Consider the following 20,447-nt stretch of genomic DNA (forward strand, 5'->3'; position numbering starts at 1 on the left):
ATTGCAGAGCAGTCCCAGTGGTCCAGCCTGGTATTGGTGGCTGTTAGCAGTATTGCCGCTAGAGAACAGGGCCCAGTTGGCCATTCTCGCCATGACTTCACTTAAAGACCGGCTTATTGCTATACGACGTGTATTAATATTTGTGACGCGCAAAAGACCCAGATGACATCGCCTTATTTGTAACTGGACACTGCAGCCAACTTGTTGCAAATGCGAGTTTAAATGAAAGAACAATTATTCCTGCTAGTGACTCTGACCTGCTTATCTTGGCATTCACCATCCTTTGCACTCTCTCTGTCCAGTAGTTACTCAAGCACTCCGTGCCTATCGTCCTGAAGAAATCTGAGCCTCTTGGAAGTTGTGCCACAATTACAACATAGCAAACAGTGGTTGTAGGCAGCAGCTTGAAAATAACACAACTGTCTTCTTGTCACAGTGAGATGACTGAGGAGCCCTAAATTGTCACCAAAGCCCTAATGAGACAAACTCAGAGCAGATTAGAAACTGAAAAAAATATGCATTATTAGAATATGCCTGATAGCAAGGGAAATTCCTCAGACTGAAAGAAGAATGCCAGAAAAGGCAATGGCAACTAAATGAACAGGACAATCTTTCCATCTGTAGCCTCTTGACAATGCTTGATGCATGAAGCAAATAGGGTTTTCCTGGTCAAAACGTTCCCATCTGAGGATTGTGTATCCAGAAGAGTAGCTGTGGCTGGTAGAATAATGTAATCCTTTGTGTTTTGTAATTTGCATGCTGTGTGTAATGGGAAGAATGTTTAAATATATATATATAGGAAGGTGCCCCCCCTCAAAAATATCAGAACAACCTCAGGCACACTGTGTTACAAAATGGGGAAAAAAATATCTAGAGTCTGGCCAGACCTCAGTGGTTATGACACAGGGCCCTGTGGATATGAGGATCCCATTATCTGCTATGGATGATGGAATTTTGTGGGTACACAGGATGCTTTTCTTTGCCATTGTATCACTTGAGCATATCAGGCTGCAATGGCTGGATTGTGGCCAGTGTGTTTAGCATATATATACTCTGTTTTAGGATCTTCTGTGGTTAGTTCATTAGAAAGGCTGTTGAGAAATAGAATTTGTTACTTCAAATTATCCTACATGTTCATTCAAGACAGGCGAGATTCTGTTTATGTGTACACGTAACTGCCAGACCAGCCTGTTATACTGGAACAATGTTAGCACATTTTTTTAAACCAAAACTTTAATATTCCTCTATGTACCGACCACTGTCTGTGCTTGGAGTCTTTTTGTCCTTGGTGACAACAGGAACGGAGGCACAAACTGAACCCTGTAAAGGCAAATATCAATGCAAGCTTAAACCAGGTGTTACCTTCAATTTGTTGTTGGTTTTGTAAATATTTCTTGTACTTTGATGTTTTAGTACCTATTGTTGATGACTTCTAAAAATGGACAGGCAACCCTTTAGAAAAAAAATAGCAAGTGTGAAATAACAAAACAATGCAAGTATCAGAGATCTTTAAGTTGAAGAAATAGTTATATTCTTGGGAGAGAGAATGAAGCGTGTTCAAATCTCAAAACGTACGAATGGAAGGCAAAATAAAACATTGGCACGTGTGCAAATAATTTGGCACGGTGAAAATAGTGGCAATACCAAAATATTTTAAAAGTGCCTCCTTTTTAAATTATAAAAAGAACATTCTCTTTAGACAAGGTGTGACCACTTTCACATGAATTCAGGAAGAAATGTTTAAAAATCATGTAACTGTAATCTTGGGTATTGTAATTGTAGTCTTCTTGAGTGGTAAAAAATATTTAGTCAGAAGCTGCCAGATGTGATTTCCTCAGAACTGATCAACACACCCTGAATGTACTGTAGTTGCCTCTACCTTGAATTAGCCTTTTGTAGTGAAGCAACAACCTCTGACTACTCTTTTCATTGCAAATTGCTTAACTTGCAACCAGTGATCTCTACCATAGCCTTCCTGCAAGTTCTGCTACCTTTTCCAGAGTTTGTAGATACGTGGTGGTGTTTGTTTTTTCTTCAAGTATTTTTTAGCGAGCATTAAAGCCAGAAAAAGGGAGGTATTGGGGTGTATTCCCTTCTATTCGCTACCTAGGTGCTATCACTCTTTCCCCACCACCACCGTCTTCCAGTTGATCCACTGGACTTCAAAAGCTTCCAAAGTTAACTAAGCAAGCCCTCATTAATTTTTGGCAGGGAACTTGGAACATCTTCATGACTTTTCACAATGCTTTTTGACTGTTTGTTTAAAACATTTTTAACCACTTCCATATGCAACTCAAACCATTTTTCCTGTCTTTTTTTCTATGAATGGATGAAACAACTGAGAATTGGTGTATAACTAAGGAACTATTTTGTTCCAGTATTAGTTCAGCATTTTCCACTCTCTTAGATTCTGTTCCCTACGGTGCAGGACTTTTTCCAGCAGTCTTAAGCATGTTGTTAGTCCTTAAAATCAAGATCAAGTTGTCTGCTCTTTTAACAACCTTACGGTCAAGTGAGCAGATGTCTTAATTAAGGTACATGATGAAAGATGATTGGCTGGACAGTTTGGGAGAATTGGGGTAGGTGTCTGTAGTCTGAAAACTTTTCAGAAAAACATAGAAGACATATTTCATTGAATATGGTAGGGTGGAGAAGGCATTCCAGCCTCCCTTAATAAAAAGCAAACTTGCATGAACTTAAATTTCCATCACAGGCCAGCTCTGAGACTTCCAAATAATAGGTGTATTTGAAGTTTAGTCATCTTTTGAACTTCACAGACCTATACCACTTGTTTGCTACTGTGGCCTTTTATCAGCTACTTCTAACTGTCCTTCTTTTCAGTCATGGAGATTTTGTTACTCCATTGAGCTGATAATCAGCAGATAATCTGTTTCTCCTTTGGCTTGTGCTGCAGTTAATTTTCAAAAAGAATAAATGGCAAGGGGGTTTAGAAAGCTGTGTGCTCTGGTCATGCAGTATCTAAGGTATCTGAAGGTCTAGTGTTTGGTAGCGCCTTAATTTTGCAGCTCTGGAATGATTGTATCAACAAAACAACGCAAAACCGGATCTGGGGCTTGTGACCGGGTTGTTGATGTGGTGTGTGTGTGTGTGTGTGTGTGTGTGTAAGTACATTTTGTGTAGATAAAACTTGAAACAAAATCCTCATCTTGTTTTTGAAGCTAGTTGAAGTGTGTGTATGTGTACATATGTATAAATATAAATTATAAATCCGCGCCTTTTTGTACTTTAGTGACAACAAAAACAAAACAGATTTGTGTTACACAACCATGTTTGGCATTTCTTGGTCTCTAAAATGAAGCCAAACTTTTTTTTTAATTTTGCTGCAATGTTCATTTCATGTATATTTGGAATATTCATGGGAAAATGTATTTATGTGATATTTGGAATAAATAAATTCATTTTACATGTGTCAAGCAGTCCTTTTACTAACCCTTGTATTTCAGATGATGCAGTAGGATATTGCTGGGAATTAGTAGTTTGTTTACATGTCTTCTTGAAACAATCAGTTGTTTCAGGTTGTACATGACTGCACAGAATATTCTTTTCCCCCATTGGCAGAAAAGCAGCTTGAAGAGGTTAGTTTTAAGCAGACAGCAGGGAGGGAAATGGTTAAGCTGCTCTTGGCCACTTTTCTGTTGTAACTTCCTGTTGCTGAGCATTTTTTTTTAAAAAAAGGCTTTGGGAGAAAAGAGTTGTGAAACTTGTCATGTGTGGTTTGAGCCTGAAAACAGTTTCTGTTGAACGTGTGTACAAAGGACCTCTAGTTAAACTTTAAAAGCCAGACAGGCAGTGTGGGTCATTTTTCTTCAAATCCATGAAACACAAATAGAAGCTCTTTGATTAGTAACTCCACTGTTGAAGTTGTCTGTTTAAAATTAGTATTTAAATATGGTAGGCATGTGTTTTCACTGGATAAAATTGAATGGAGTTCCCTTGGGGCCTGTGAGTGCATTTCCCCACCTCATTTTTAAAAAATACTTACAAAAGTTGTATGACAATTTCTACTTAAAAGACTTAAAAGTGGTTTTTAGAATAGGAAAAAGGGTTTTTTTTAAAAAAAAAAGAAAAGCTGCTGCCCTTCCAAAAGTGGTAGTTTCAGTTTCCATCTCACCTGATCCAATCCAGCTGTAACTCTATGCAACATTCCTCGATCGTGGTGAATTTTTCAAGGTCACTATCATTCTTATTGCGGTTAAGTGATCCTGAAAAATCAATCCCCTTTTAGCCATTATCATTGCAAACTTGGGCTGCTTAAGGAGTACAAGGGGGTAGCTTTAAGGAAAGATGTTCACTTACAAGCAGATGAAAAATTCTGAACTCAAAAAAATGACATTTTTCTCAGTTTTGAAGTTCATAGGCATTAAAACAGAATCCAAGGCTTAGTCACAAGTTTATATAAGTTGGTTGGTTATGAGGAAGTTGTAGAAAATATTTTGGAAGTAGCACGGCTATGGCTGTAACTTCTTTTCTACAGGCAAATTGGGGGTGTGGGTAGCTCTGACTTGATTGGGGAAGATGCCTCTCTCATAGGGATGTTTTAATTGCATAAAGGTGCTAAGAAGGTCAGCCATGATCTGACCGTCCATGAATGAGCTTGCGCTTGTATGTGCCCTTCCACCCCTTGTGGCCTCCTGTAGTTCCTGGTCATCTTCTGTTACATTTGCCAATTTTGTCCTAGTCTGGTTTTGTGGCTCTGCTACAAACCAAAATTGCAAACCCTGAGAAAATCAACCAAGAAATATGGGCAAGTGTGAAGGGAGGGTAGGGAATGTGAAAGTCTGAATTTGCTCACATGACAGCAAACCAGGATTTGCCATGATGGATGAAGTGTCCCATAATCTAGCACAACTTTGTCCAGTCAAAATCTTGCCTGTGTAAAAAGACTTAGCTTTCATGGAAGCAGGAGAAAGCAATTGCAGTTGTTAATAGGTGTATGAACCAGCACATAGAGATGGCATTCAGCTAAAGGATGGAGGCAGGAATCACAGTAAACAATAGTGCATGGGTAGGTTGAGGCTATATAGAATGGAAGCATCCAAAAATTACAGGGGTACATTTTAATGACATAACGAAATGTAAATATGTTTACCAATTACAAAGGCTGGCTGAAGACCAGAATCCATTGTTCATTATCCTTGCCTCCTGCACAGCAAAATACTTACCAAGAAGGGGAGGGGGAACGTAAGATATGTGGCAATCTGACTTGTGTGGGTGTCATGTATAAAACAGATTACAACTCTAAAGAATGATTCAAAACCAAGATTCTGTAACATGTCGCAGTCTTAGACAGAGATGTGCACCTACGAAAAGAGGTCTCTTTCCCTTCATGGCTTTATCATGTTGTTTCTCTTGCCTCAGTAGCCTTTCTGTTCCTCATTGCAAGTGCATTGTGGAGAACCAATTTAACGAAGAAATGATGCTCAGGCATTCTGGGGCATGCAAACCTTCTTCAGAGACAAGTCAGTGAGTGCTGCAAGGACATGCCATGGACTGTTCCTTTCTCTGGTGGAACACAAAACTGGGCAATGTCCCCCACCACACCTCTGAAGACGGTCTGCTTTCTCAGCTTGATACTCTAGGTTCAGTAAATCAAAAACAAATTAGCTGACTTAGTCAAATGCCTGTTACGTATTTCCAGTAACTTACTCTTTGTCTGAATTCTCCTGAAGCTTTTTGAGTATTTAGTGTTAATCCGCATTTTCAGATTAAGTCTCATTTAAGCACTGACACATGTAGCTGAGCCATAGCTTATGTGTCACGTCACTGGACTGAACTACAGGGACCTCCACATGAAATCTGAGGCATAACAGTTCTCTAGTCATTCCTTGTATGGTTTCTGTGTTTGTATTAATAAAAGAAAGTAAGAGTCTAGTAGCACTTTAAAAACCAAGATAATTTTCCAGGGCATAAGCTTTTGTAAGTCAAAGCCTGGGAATTTTTCTTGGTCTTTAAGGTGCTATTGGACTTGAATCTTATTCCTTGTATGATGGCTTTCAAGTTGTTACTCTTAGTATTACATGTGTATCTTTTGTGTATGATTTGTTATCCTTCCTTTAAAAGATCAGTTATCATCAAAAGGCCCTCTGACTGCTTAACTGATTTGCACCTATAAGGCGGTGTTAAAGCATCAAGACATCCCTAGTGGATCTGTTGTTACGTAACAACTCTTCTTGGCTGTCTCACTCTCGCCTACAGAGACATGGCATCTACTTGTCCAGCCAGGCTCGTGGTGACATCAGCAGATCAGACAACAGCATCAAGAAAAATAGTTCAGGAAACAGCAGGCTGCAAATACAGCTCAGAATGTCAAGTATTTTAAAGATTACTTTTTAAAATATTCTATAGACCAGTAAATAGTGTGAAATATTTTAGGAGCACTGAGAAAAATGTATTCATGATCTGCAAGAAGTGAATTACAAACGTTTCCTTTTCTTTCTGCATATCTGATCATTCTCCAGTTTGATCTTGTGAGGTCTCAATTCCACTTCTTTTGCACTTGTACCGTAATGTGAATACATTATAAATACATGTATTGAAAAGCATAGCAATCAAAGGTGAATTGGGTATTTCCTGCATTAAACTTGGATAAGGGGGAGACAAAGAGGGTACCAACAAGGATGCAAGAGTATACAACGTTTAAACACCTGGTATATTGAGATGTACTAGACTGAGAAGACATTGCTGACTTACTGAAAATTGCTAAAAACATTGATGAATGAATGTAATATCAACTGTTAAAAGTTGTTCCAAGTCTTGTTTTACTGCTGACTCCTTGTCTCGCGTATCCTTTGTGGCACCTAGCATCTTTTGTCAGTTTTGGTAATGGCTGTTCCTTGAAACGCATGGCTTCTCCATAATGATACATGCTCCAAATCACATCCAGGTTAGATTATTGCGGAACATGGTAGCTGGGACTGCTGCTGAGGACTGGCTGGAAACCTCAGTTGCACAGCAACCAGGTCGCTTGAGAGCAGAACCACAAGTGACAAAAGGCACAGATTGGACACTTGTCAGCTTCCCTCAAGTTTTGATGGGAAATGTAGGCAGCTTGGCGGAATGTTGGACAAGTGACAGTTGAAAAGTCCATTGGACAGCAGTCAGAGAGCGAAGCTGCGAGACCAGGATGCCTACATTTCCCATCAAAACTTGAGGGAAGCTGACAAGTGTCCAATCTGTGCCTTTTGTCACTTGTGGTTCTGCTCTGAGGGAGCCATATACAGGAAGATATATATATAAGATTTTGGCTGTCTGCCTATTTGTATCTGGGCACAATTCAAAGTAGACTAAAATAGCTAACAAGGGAAGGGACTTAATCAGTGTCTGAGATCTGGTAACATGTAAATTGCTACTGAATGAGTGGGGAGCAGTAATAGTTCAGCATTGATGTAAATGGAAAACTACCCCAAAATGTCAACATGGCCAAATATGATTTCAGGACAGATAACTTATCAAAAACAAACAGATTAATTAAAAAGAAGTTGGAGGAGTGAACAAAGAGGATCAAATCTCTTCAAAATGAGTTATTTAAGTAACATTCAGATAAAGAGAGGCTGACAGCCACTGGGAAGTGAGTGATTTGGGATGATTCATACCTAAGGGAAGATGGGGTAAATGTTCCAGGTCACCTAAATAGTATAGGCTAGAATTTAGCAATGCGATTCTGGTTAGAAATGATGGCCCTTTAAAGAGATCAAACGGGTGTAGGAGGTATTTGATGGGGGGATGACTGATGGGGGGACAGGATATAAAAATATGCATGGCATGTAGGAAGTGGATTGTTCTTGTTTCAAAATATTGTAAGTTGGAGGGGAGAGACCAATAATGGGCAGGAAATTCAGCAGTCTCGAAAGAGCGTACTTCACAAAATGCATAATCTTACTATATAATTAAGCATATTTCACAACTCACTTTATACCATGGTGCACCACCAGAGGGCGCTGCCACGGACAGAAACTTAGGCAAGGCACCATGTCCCTCCAGAAAACGTGCGATGGTGGGAAGCCCAGGCCGGGAGCAGGATGGGAGCAGCTGGCAATGCCAACCTCCTGCCTTCACCCAGCTGGTATTAGGAGTGGAGCAAGAGCAGGTGGCAATATCTGCCCCCTTTTGAACCAGTTGAGATCAGGACCGGAGCGGGTGGCAATGCCCGCCCCCCTACTTTAACCCAGCTGGTATTAAGAGTGAAGCAGGTGGCAATGCCACCCCCCACCTTAACCCAGCCGGTATTAGGAGCGGCACAGGCAGCAATGCCCTCCCCCTGGCCTTAATCCAGCTGCTATTAGGAGCAGAGCACTTGGCAATGCCCAACCCCCCTTCACCCAGCTGGGATCAGAAGCAGAGCAGGTGGCTTTGCCCACCCACTGCCTTAACATAGCTGGTATTAGGAGCAGAGCAGCTGGCAATGCCCACCTCCCACCTTAACCCAGCTGGGACCAGGAGCATAGCAGGTGACAATACCCCCACCTTCACCCAGCTGGGATGAGGAGCAGATCAGATGGCAATGCCCACCCCCCTTCACCCGGCTGGGATCGTAAGTGGAGCAGGTGACAATGCCCCCGCCTTAACCCAGCTGGCATTAGGAGTGGAGCAGGTGGCAATGCCCATCTCCCATCTTAACCCAGCTGGTATTAGTGGTGGCAAGCAGAAAGTGGAAAACCCACCCGGGATGGATCCTGAAAGACTTACATTCACTACTGCTGCAACAAATGTGCTTTGTAATTATACAAACACACAAACACACAAACACACACACACACACACACACACACGCAGTACAAGAGAATGTACTGCATTTGTTGCATTTGTTATTTTGTAATTTTGTATCACTGTATGTTTGTTTAATGCTGAGCACATTTGTTATATTGATTAGAGAGCATTAGCCTTATATACAAGGCAACAAGGAGAAAGTGGGAAACCCACCCAGGATGGATCCTGAAAGACATTCACTACTGCTGCAACAAATGTGCTATGTAATTATACAAACATACAAATATATGTATTTTTAAAGGCTAACGCTCTCTAAGCAATATAACAAATGTGCTCAGCATTATACAAACATACAGTGATACAAAATTACAAAATAACAAATGCAACAAATGCAGTACATTCTCTTGTTACTAAGCCCTCTACGAGGTTCATAGGTTATATCTCAGTGTAAGGCAGATTAGGATAGCAAAGTCCTAGCACTAGCTGTGGCCGGTTGGTGTCAGATTTCGTTGTATAGACTTCCTCAGGGGCTGTAGAGTCACCTGAATCAGCATAATTCTTTCTTGGAACCTGGAGAGTGATGCAAGCACCCTGACGCATGAGTCACCTGCACGTGTACCACCTACGTTACATCTTGGTAGACACCTGAAGGAAAAGGAAAGAAATAACATAAATGTTTGAATAGACGCATACTTACCGTCTTCCTCCGTGAGTCTTTGCCCTGTTCCTGGAAAGCTACTGGAATAGGACTTTGCTATCCTAGTCTGCCTTAGACTGATATATAAGCTATGAACCTCGTAGAGGGCTTAGTAACAAGAGAATGTACTGCATTTGTTGCATTTGTTATATTGTAATTTTGTACCACTGTATGTTTGTATAATGCTGAGCACATTTGTTATATTGCTTAGAGAGCGTTAGCCTTTAAAAATACATATATTTGTATGTTTGTATAATTACATAGCACATTTGTTGCAGCAGTAGTGAATGTCTTTCAGGATCCATCCTGGGTGGGTTTCCCACTTTCTCCTTGTTGCCTTGTTCCGGGGTGAGCCTGTTCTAGTGTTCCCGGTATTAGTGGTGGAGCAAGTGGCAATGCCCACCCCCCGCCATCACCCATTTGGGATCAGGAGTGGAGCAGGTGGCAAGGTCCACCTCGCGCCTTCATGGGGCTGGGATCAGGCACAGAGCAGGAGGCAATGCCCTTCTTCCCTTCACCCAGCCGGAATAAGGAGCAGAGCAGGTGAAAATGCCCCCCCCCTTCAACCTACCTGATTAAGCCACTGAGCAGGTGGCAATGCCCACCCTGTCTTCACCCTGCCGGAGTCAGGAGCCAAGCATGCAGCGATGCCTGCCCCCCCTTCAACCTGCTGGAATCAGGAGTAGAGCAGGTGTCAATGCCTGCACCCCCTTCACCCAAATGGGATCAGGAACAGAACAGGTAGTAAAGCCCACTGCCCACCTTCACCTGTCAGGATCAGGCACGGAGCAGGAGGCAATGCCTGTTCCTCCCTTCACCCAGCGGGGAGCAGGTGGCAATGCCCACCCTGCTTCACCCAGCTGGGATCAGGTTCAGAGCAGGTGTCAATGCAAGTCGTAGTGAGGCGCAGGAGGCAATGCCCCTCCCTTTACCTGGTATGTATCAGGCATGGAGCAGGTAGCAAAGCCCCTTCTCATGGCCGAGATCAGGTGTGGATGACAATGCCCACCCCCCTCCTTCACCAGCTGGAATCAGTGACGGAGGAGAAGCGAATGCCTGCCTGCCCACCCTCCCCTTTCTAGAGCCCATTGTATTTTTCCCCCACGACGGGCTTTGTTGCTAGTTAACTTATAAAACTTGCTGCCACGGGATGTGATGATTGATTGTAGAATAGATGGCTTTAATACTAGATTAGAGAGATTCTTGGAGGGCGAGGTCCATCAACAGCTATTAGTCACAATGGCTAAAATGGTCTTCCATGTTCAGAGGCAGTTTACTTCCAAATGCCATTGGGAGGAGAAACACAAAATCTGAAACAATTGTTTGAACAATGAACAAAACATGAGGAGTTGTGGTTAAGAACAAAGTAGGTTGCGCTGCCCTCTATATCTCTGCCTGCTTCTTTAGGAGGCCAAATACAAGCCATTGTGTGCACTGGGCAATTCGGCCTGCTTTTCTTGGGGTGTCAAAAGTTTTCCTGTGACTGCTCTGGAAACAAGTAGCCCATTTTCCTTTAAAACTGGTCTCATTTCTCCTGCCTAAAATTTGATAGGGAGTATGCTCTGGATGACAGGTGCAATCCGGAAGAATTTTATCCAAATCATATGGAAAATCATGATATTGCAGCTGGAACATGTTTTGACTTTAACTGTACATAAAACAGAGTCTGTTTATCCTATATGTCTGCAAACACAGTGCCTTCAGTAAACAGTGTAACGGGGAAGGAGATTTATTTAAATTGGATGGAAAACCAGTTACTGCCAGCAATAGTTTTTTCTTGCACATTCCATTACTAATTGAGCAATGAAAATCCCAAACTGAAAGAATTGAGTTGCCAGATCTGCAATGGAGATCTGCTGTTGTCAGCTGAAATGGTTGTGGCAGTTCTTTATTGTGCATTTCCTGCACGGGGGCTGTTTCTTCTTTGTCTTTAATACAAGGGTGATGCCTTTGTCCATAACTGGAGCAATGTTTAAGTCTCTTTTTGCAAATAAAAATACCAATGCAAGTGTGTACTCACAGGTGCTTCCATGCAGGAAGTTTCCTAACAGGAATGAGGTTTTTGAGAGCATCTCATGATGTCACCCACTTTCCAGGTTTTCACTGTCCTCAGTATGCTGTTTCTCAGAACCAGTTTATTGCAATCTTTTCTGAAAATGCGAGCCCAAGCACGTTAGCACAGCATCTCGACCAGAAGATGCACATTTTCAAAAATCCTACACACAATAGTGCCAGTTTCTTTCTGTCAGCTCTTTGCTGTTTAAAAAAACGATAATTGCTATAGTGCTACAGCAATTACCTTTTTAAGAAGGCCCAATGGTGTCATGGCAGGAAAATGGCGAACTTTGGTGTGCTAGGGGATTTTTCTCTTACTGTAATTGCTATAGTGCTGTAACAATTACTAGTTTTTTAAGGCCTCTAGCTGGCAGGGAAGTGGATTAAAAAAAATCTTGCATGAATGCTCCACTGCCTGTGTGCATGCCTCTGCATTCACAGCTGCACTCAAGGCAGAATGAAAAATCCTGGCTGTGTGGATGCAGCCAAACACACGATTACAGTCAGTAAAACTTCTGAGGCAGAAACAAGTCCCCTCCCCCCCCCCCACCTCTGGAATCTGCTGAGGCTGAATCTATACTTGTTCTGCTGCAACCTGTATGGGTGGATTTTTCCTTGTCATCTTGAGCCAGTCATTAATCAACTCTTAAAAAAAAAATTACAGGTCATGAGCACTATTGCCACAGTCGCTGTGATAACCAGAACCAGTTGCTCTGGAAAAGGAGAAGAAATAGGGTGAGCCCCGAATTCCCTCACCAGATTTGGAGATAAGGTTTCAAGAACATTCTGAAGTCTAAGTGAAATATTTGGACTCTGTAATGAACTTGCATTGGTGTGCCAAAGGAGAAATAGGCCTCCATATCTTCCATACACACTGTGAGGACCACCCCACCTTGCTTTCGCCCACAGAGTTACCCATGGACACGGAAGCACGGAGTAGTGCCCACCGACTCGATTGCAGAGTCAATAGTGTCACAGACCGTGCCTCAGGTCCGAGGGTATCCCTGCGCGCTAGGTGTGCAAAGGCTTCTAGAAGTCTGCCTGTTCAGTCCGGCAGGGAGGGTGCCAGCGGGCATGACTATGCTCTGGACCTGCCTGGATCGCGCGTGCTGCCCCTGCACTGGTTTTGTTGGCACGGGCAAATTTGGACCCTCCGGGATTTGCGCGCTAAGAGTTGTCTGGCGTCACCATGGCCTGGATCCCAGGCGCGCTTACTGGGAGGGGATGAGTCTCCCTGAGCTCAGTGGGACCTACTTTGGAGGAGATTGCACGGGAGGGAATGCCCGCGCGGCGTCTGCCATGCCATAGAGCGAGCCGATGACTTCTGCTAGCGGGAGGGAGAGCCTGGCCGGAGAGAAGCCCGCTGGCGGCCAGAAATGCCGAGGGCTCCTTCTGCAGGCCAAACGCGAGGACTGGCGGAGGCGGCTCTCTCGGGGTCTTCCGAGGCCGTTTTCGCCCGGCGCGAAAGGGTTAAGGCGGCGTCTCTGCCTCGCGGCTGACTCATCTGTCCCCGCTGGTGGAGGCGGCCTGCTTTCCCTCACGTAGCCGGCCTGGAGAGGTTCCTGGAACACGAGCTGCTGCCTGCTCACGTCCGACGCGCACCGCGGCCGGCTCGACGGGAGCAGCCAAAACACCTGGGGGCCCTGGGCGGCGGGGACGCGCGGCCTCGCCCAGCTCAGCCGGGGACGGCGCGTTCCCTGGCTGCGCTCGTTTCTCTGCGGCGAAGCAGGGGCGAGAACTGGCCAAGGCGGGCCTAAGGGAGCCGTCGGAGGGCCCTTGAGAGGCCGCAAAACTCAGCGCAGGGGCGGGGGAAGGAGCTGGCACTCCTGCGGCTGGGGGCTTCGGAGGGCTGAGGACAGGCGCGGAAGAAGCCGGGGAACAAGTCTGTAGGATAGGGAAGCGAGTTTCCGAAGCAGGCGGGGACCCAAAAGGGAGAGCGTCGTCACCCCCACACGGGAAGTCGCACCTGTTGAACTGCTGCCTGTCCCACGGCAATTCAGCGCACGTGAGCTCATCCGGGAAAACACCCTTTTAAAAAGGCTGCTCAGAAGACAAAGAGAAAGAATACCATTCAGGCGTTTGTTCGCACTTGCTGAGCATTCTTACCTTCTGAATCCTAAGTGAATTTACCTCAGAATAGTCAGCTGGACACTTCTAAGCAGGGCTCAGCTGATGGAAGGGTACAAAACTGAGAATGGAAGGCAGGGCTGCATCATTTCAAATGTTATTTTTACAGTACATTCTACTCCATCCCTCCTCCTCAGGGTGTTCTCCCTCCTTCCTCACAACAGTTCTGAGGTGAAGCTGAGAGATGTGGCTGCTGACCCAAGGCCACCCCAAGAACATGGTTGCAGAGTGGAGATTTGAACTGGGGTCTTTCACGTTATAGTCAGACAATCTAAGCAGTGCAGTGATTTGTCCAAAGTCAATAAACTAGATTCTACTAGATCCTGTGTGGACCAAACTACATGATACACTATACACAAGTCTGGCACTGGGACTCACAGCCGTATAGCAGCTGCAAGTTCCCAGCGGCAACTCATTTTAAAAGCATTCTAGAGGCCCAGTTCACATCTGGACTACAGCATGAGGAGGAGGGTTTTTTCCTGAGATGATATGGCATGGTGGGGGGGCTGTGTTTTCCCTGTGGGGAGGTTGTACATGCATTTCGTTGAAATACGGCTGCAAGTCCACATGGAAGACATATACTTTTGTAATGTGTGGCCCTTGAAATACGCATCATGCAGGCAGAAGGGCTAGATTGGATGAGCAAGGATGCCTCTGATTCAAAATTTCACTTCAGTCCCAGCCTCACTAAGTACCTTAGACATACTATACTTTTTTGGCCTCCCTTACCTCTTTATCTGCCATATGGGGCCTAGTATTCTGTGCCATGATTTGACCCAGCAAGGCAGATCCTCTGTTTTTACATCCATACCTAATTAGTCACTTGGAAGTTCTAAAGTTTGGTGCCCGTTTGGTGTAGTGGTTACGAGTGCAGGACTCTAATCTGGAGAGCCGGGTTTGATTCCCTACTCCTCCACTTGAAGCCGGCTGGGTGACCTTGGGCTAGTCACAGTCCTCTGGAGCTTTCTCAGCCCCACCCACCTCACAGGGTGTTTTGTTGTGGAGATAATAATGGCATACTTTGTAAACCGCTCTGAGTGGGCATTAAGTTGTCCTGAAGGGTGGTATATAAATCGAACGTTGTTACTATATTATTGGATAACTGGGTAACTACAGCCAAGTACTTGGTTGATTGGGTTAAATTCTTCTATCTGTTCCACAACCCTCCTTTTGCAAAACCTTCTTACCCACCCTTGCTTCATGCTGCTATTAAATATTTTCTCCTTTCGGGGGGCGGAGCAACGCTTGGAAATGGTGGCTGCTCCTTTCTAGAGCTCTGGGCCCGGCCTGCTTCCAGCCTCAAAACAAAGCCATAAAAGCATCCTGATACGATGGGAAAGACAGGGGCAGGTAAGCCAAAGCCTCCCCACGCGCAGTCAGCCACAGTTAAAGCTTTTTTTGCCCCTGAAGAAGCCAAAAACTGCAATAAATCTTCAGCAGAAAACGGAGCTAAAATGGCTGACGGGGAAAGCAGTGTGGTGGGGTTAACAAAACAAGAGTTCTCAAAAGCTATCCAAATATTGGAAAGCAATATTATTGCCACCATTTCTGAAAAAATAGATGAAAAGATAAACAGCAGCCTAGAGCCCATTACAAAGCAACTCAAGGACATTAGTGAAACTATAGCTGCTGTTACTCAAACAGCTGAAAAAGCCCTTGAACTAGGGATTAATCTGCAAAAAGATTTAAATCAAACCCAGCAAATAGAAGAAGCACTATCAGTGAAAATAATCGACTTGGAGATGAAAATTAAAGCTAGAAATCTGAAGATGAGGGGTCTCCCTGAAAATGAGGAAGAACATACAGAGCTTCCTATTTTTATAATGTCCTGGCTTGCAGAAGTACTCCAACTGGAAGAAGGGGTTGCTCCCAACATTGAAGCTGCTTTTAGATTGGGATCTAGGGCAGCAAATAAATCACGCCTGCCAAGAGATATTTTGGTAATCTTTAGAGACCTACGATCAAAAGAAAAGATTCTAAGAGAGGCGCGCAGACGTGGACATTTGCTCTACAAGACCAAAGAAATTCAAGTGTTCCCTGATCTGCCATCAGAAATATTAAAAATGCGCAGAGACCTAAAGCCAATTACCAATGCACTTGCAAAAGCTAACTTGAAATACAGGTGGATTGGATCGACTTCCAAGCTCTCAGTGCTTCATGATGGAAATCTGATTGTTGCTAAGGATTTGGAAGAAGGACATGCTCTATTAAATACTTTGAACCTCACTGCTGAGCATAACCCACCTTTGAAAGATCTACAGGAAGAATCCAAGATACCAAGAAAGACTGAGAGTTGGAAGAGAGTCAGCTCTGCTTTGCAAGACAAACGTTGAAAACTAATCGCATGCAGTCAGCAGACCCAGGGTGCCTTTGTTACAAGACAAACTTTATGATCACAAAGAGGTTGGAGTGGAGGCTGGGATTCAGACTCTAGGCAATCTCCCCCCTATTTTCCTTTTTTGTCTCCTGGTTTAGGGCTGTAAAGCTCTTTTGTTTTCACCTTGTTGTAAGGTGGAAATCAGGGTGGCATATGTTATTTCAGTCAGCCGTTGCTGACTTTTCTTTTTTCTTTTGTCTTATCTTTTTCATTTTCAATCTAGTAAAAATTGTTGCTGTAAAGGATAGAAAAGGGGAGAGAGGGGGGGAATTAACAGAGGGAGGGAATGGAATTAGGGAGGGGGTGGAAGGAATTGGAAAATTGTCCTGGGGATTTGAGGTTTTGACTTGGTTGGGATGTATTGGTGTGTTAATGGATTTGATTTATGAAATCATAGTTCAAAACTGGCCATTGAACATACAAGTGGTGTTCTCTTTGTTTAGACTAACAAAAGCACAGGGAGATCTGATGGCAGATTTAGCTACATTTTTTGCTATGCACTATAAGATGATGGGGCCAAAATTAAGAGGGTCTAAAAGAACTTTGTTATATTTTCACCCTAGCCAAAATAATATTCATCTATCGCTAGACTTCTTACATAGATAATGGGTGACCAGAAATATAAAATTATTTCGGTGAATTGTAGGGGTCTAAACAATAAAATCAAACTTAAAAGAATATCAACTGCCCTTACAAGACAGAAACCTTCAATATTATTTCTTCAAGAAACACATCTGAAAACCTCTAACCTGCCAGTTTTTAAGACTTGCTGGTTTAACCAGCAGTTTCAATCCCCTGGGTCATCAAAATCCAGAGGGGTGGCTATACTATTCTCAAAAGAAACTAATTTTTCTTTAAAGGAATCAAAAATAGATCCACAAGGCAGATTTTTATTTTTAAAGGGCAGTTTAGATCATATGCTGCTAACATTGGCTGTAATTTATGCACCAAATCAAGACCAAATAAGCTTTATAGACAACACCCTAACACTTTTAAACTCTTTTGCAGAAGGAGAAATAGTTCTTGCTGGGGACTTCAACTTTATTATGAATTATGATTTGGACAAAACCCGAAAACACCACTGCCATCGAGTTAGGAGGACAGGTATCTCTGAACTATCAGGTATAATAAATAAGGCAGGCTTACAAGACATTTGGCGTATCCAACACCCAAGCACAAGGGATTATACTTACTACTCATCTGTTCATAACGTATATACACGAATAGATTATATTTTTTTGACACCTAAACTCTGTGATCTAGTTTGTTCAACTGATATAGGTGAGAAACTATGGTCTGATCATGCTTGGACGGAATGTGTTTTCAGTTTAGGGTGTAAAATGCAAAGGAAAACAAATTGGAAATTAAATACTTCACTTTTATTCAACAAACAAATCTATTCAAAAATATCCTCAGATATAAAGCAATATTTTGAACTAAATGCAGCTTGCGGTGTCTCCCAAGAACTGGTGTGGGACGCTATGAAAGCTGTTCTTCGGGGGCAAATTATATCAGCAGCCTCCTATCACAAAAAACAAAGAGAGAAAACTAGAAACGAGATAGTTGCCAAAATTAAAAGCTTGGAGCAGGAACATAAGAAATCTTGTAGCAAACTGATTTATAAACAGTTAACGTTAGAAAGGAAAGCCCTAGAAAGCTTAGAAACTGCTCAGATTCAGAAAAAATTACTTTATGTTAAGCAAAAATATTGGGTCAGGTCACCTAAATCCACTAAACTCCTTATTAAAAAAGTTAAAGAGAAAACCATGACATACGCCATAAAGGCTATCAAAGATAAAGCAGGACAAATGCATTCAAAATCTGAAGAAATAGTAAATATTTTTGCAGATTTTTATCAGACTTTATATACCTCAGACTCGCCAGAGCCTGCTAGGTTAATAGATTATATATCTAATAGAAACCTAGTTAGTAGCATTTCAGATGAACACAAATCAATCATGGAACAACCAATATCAGAATCAGAAGTTAAATTGGCAATTAAATCGCTCAAAAATAACAAAGCCCCTGGAAGGGACGGTTACCCTCCAGAATTCTACAAAAAATATATAGATCTGATTCTAACCCCATTGACAGATACTTGCAACTTTGTACTGAAGTCAGGCAAGATCCCCCCATCCTGGAAGGAGGCAGAAATTACTGTGATACCTAAAAAAGGCAAGGACACTACTGACCCCAAATCATATAGGCCAATTTCCCTTTTAAACCAAGACCAAAAAATTTTCACTTCTATACTAGCAAAAAGACTAACCTCCTTTATCACTAATTATATACATCTGGATCAGGCCGGCTTTATGCCCACAAGAAATCTCTTTGACAATATAAGAAAAACCATAGATTTAATTAACCATTGCACCCTAAAAAAGCTACCAGCTTTTCTACTATCGTTGGACGTGGAGAAAGCGTTTGATAGGGTGGAGGTCCCTTACTTATTAGGCTTACTTGAGCACATGGGATTTGGCAGATATTTTTTACAAGCTATCAGAGCACTTTACGACTCTCCTAAAGCCATAGTAAGAGCCAATGGTACTTATTCATCAGAATTTCAAATTAGAAGAGGTACCAGACAAGGTTGCCCCCTTTCCCCTATTTTATTTGCCTTAGCCATAGAACCCTTAGCAACATCAATAAGATTACACCCCAACATAAAAGGAATCACGATTGGAAAACAAACCTATAAGACTAGCCTCTTTGCAGACGATCTAGTGTTGTATTTAACAGACCCTAGTAGCTCATTACCAGCTGTGGAAAAATGCTTAACAGACTTCAAATTGGTCTCCGGTTTGGCCATTAATCACCTAAAGTCTGAACTATACCCCATGAATTTACAGCAAGACACTACCCAGTTCATTAAAACAAACTACAAATATAAGTGGATTAAATCCAATTGGTCCTATCTTGGTGTAAAAATACCATTAAATTTGAATGAAATATGGGACTTGAATTTCAATGAGCTCTATATTTCTTTATCTAGAACATTAAGTAGCTGGAAAAGGCTACAACTAACTTGGCTAGAAAAAATCAACTTAATAAAAACTTTAATACTCCCACAGATACTATTTTATTTTCGAGCACTACCCATCTTTATTAAACCACACACCTTAGAAAGATGGCAGAAACTGCTGAATAAATTTATTTGGGCAGGGAAAAAGCCTAGGATTAGTTTTGTTACCCTGAGAAGTCACACCAAACAGGGTGGGTTAGGAATGCCTGATATTAGACTGTATTATGAGGCTACCCAACTTACTTACCTGGTCGTTATGTTGCAGTCTGACTTTAAGGCTGACTGGAAAGCTATTGAACAGCACTACACACTACCCAAAACAATGCAGGAAACTATTTGGAACTCAGCACCTGAACGTCCCAAGGCAATTAAAAGCCACTTACTTTTAGCTCCGGCACTAGGGATTTGGGACAAAAATAGGGCTTCAGTAGCACCGTCCTTTTCTCCTTTTTCATGTTTTACAGGACAAAAGTGGTTTATACCTGCCCTCAGTAAAGACTCCTTTGCAGAATGGAAATCTAAACAGCTTACGACGTTTGTCGATATAACCTCAAGAGGGCAGCTCTTATCTAAACAACTGATTGAAGCACGGTTGCAAGCCAAGATTTCTTGGCTCCAATACCTGCAGGTTCAACACCTTGTAGCTGCTCCTGAGATACAAAGCTCCCTAAAGCGTGAGATAACTGAATTTGAAGAAATACTGAAATCAGGTGGCAGTGGAAGTAAGGGTCTTCTATCAAAGATTTACAAAATAATGTTGAAAGCCCAAAAAAGCAAGCCTTATTCATACCAACTGGCTTGGGAAACATACTGCGGTATTAAATTTTCTGAGGCACAGTGGTCAAGCATTTGGAACTCCCCGATATTCAAGACTAATTTAATTTCTGTAAAGTCACAATCTCAAAAACTTTTGACACGTTGGTATATCACTCCTCAGAAGCTTAACTATGCCAATAAAATAATATCGCCCAAATGTTGGAAAGGATGTGGTGAGGTGGGGTCCTTTATTCACTGTTGGTGGACATGTCCTTTGATAAGCAAATTTTGGTCCGATGTAACAACTGTTATCAAACAAATGTTGGGTATTATAGTTCCTTTTAAACCTGAAACAATTTTACTTAACTTATGGTCAAGCTATGATATACCCACTATTATAAGGAAAAGGGTGGCTATGCTTTTAGCTGCAGCTAAAACAGCCATCGCTTTGAGGTGGAAGGACCCTAGACCCCCTACACTACCCCTGTGGTTTAACAAAGTTTGGGACCAGTATTACATGGAGAAGGTAACATATCAAATCTGTTGTTCTGAATCGCCAATGATACAATCAGACTTTTGGGAAGACTGGCTTCCAGTACTAGATCATTTGATTACAGAAGACATTGGTCCCAGCAAAAAATATCCAATAGACCCTTTCTTATTGTAACCTTAATAGTGTGAAACTT

The 20,447-nt window shown here is 42.5% G+C and overlaps 1 protein-coding gene across 1 annotated transcript in view; it reads left to right on the forward strand.

Moving 5' to 3' along the window:
- LONRF2 (LON peptidase N-terminal domain and ring finger 2) overlaps nucleotides 1–3,424 on the forward strand; it is a 63,230-nt gene extending 59,806 nt beyond the window's left edge. Inside the window, exon 12 of the mRNA XM_054975097.1 lies at nucleotides 8–3,424. Coding sequence (XP_054831072.1) covers nucleotides 8–166 — 159 coding nt within the window. The 3' untranslated portion in view covers nucleotides 167–3,424. The remainder of the gene's footprint in view (nucleotides 1–7) is intronic.
- Nucleotides 3,425–20,447: the final 17,023 nt, after the last annotated feature.

Source organism: Eublepharis macularius, chromosome 3 (assembly GCF_028583425.1).
Source record: "Eublepharis macularius isolate TG4126 chromosome 3, MPM_Emac_v1.0, whole genome shotgun sequence".
In the NCBI taxonomy this organism is placed as follows: Eukaryota; Metazoa; Chordata; class Lepidosauria; order Squamata; family Eublepharidae; genus Eublepharis; species Eublepharis macularius.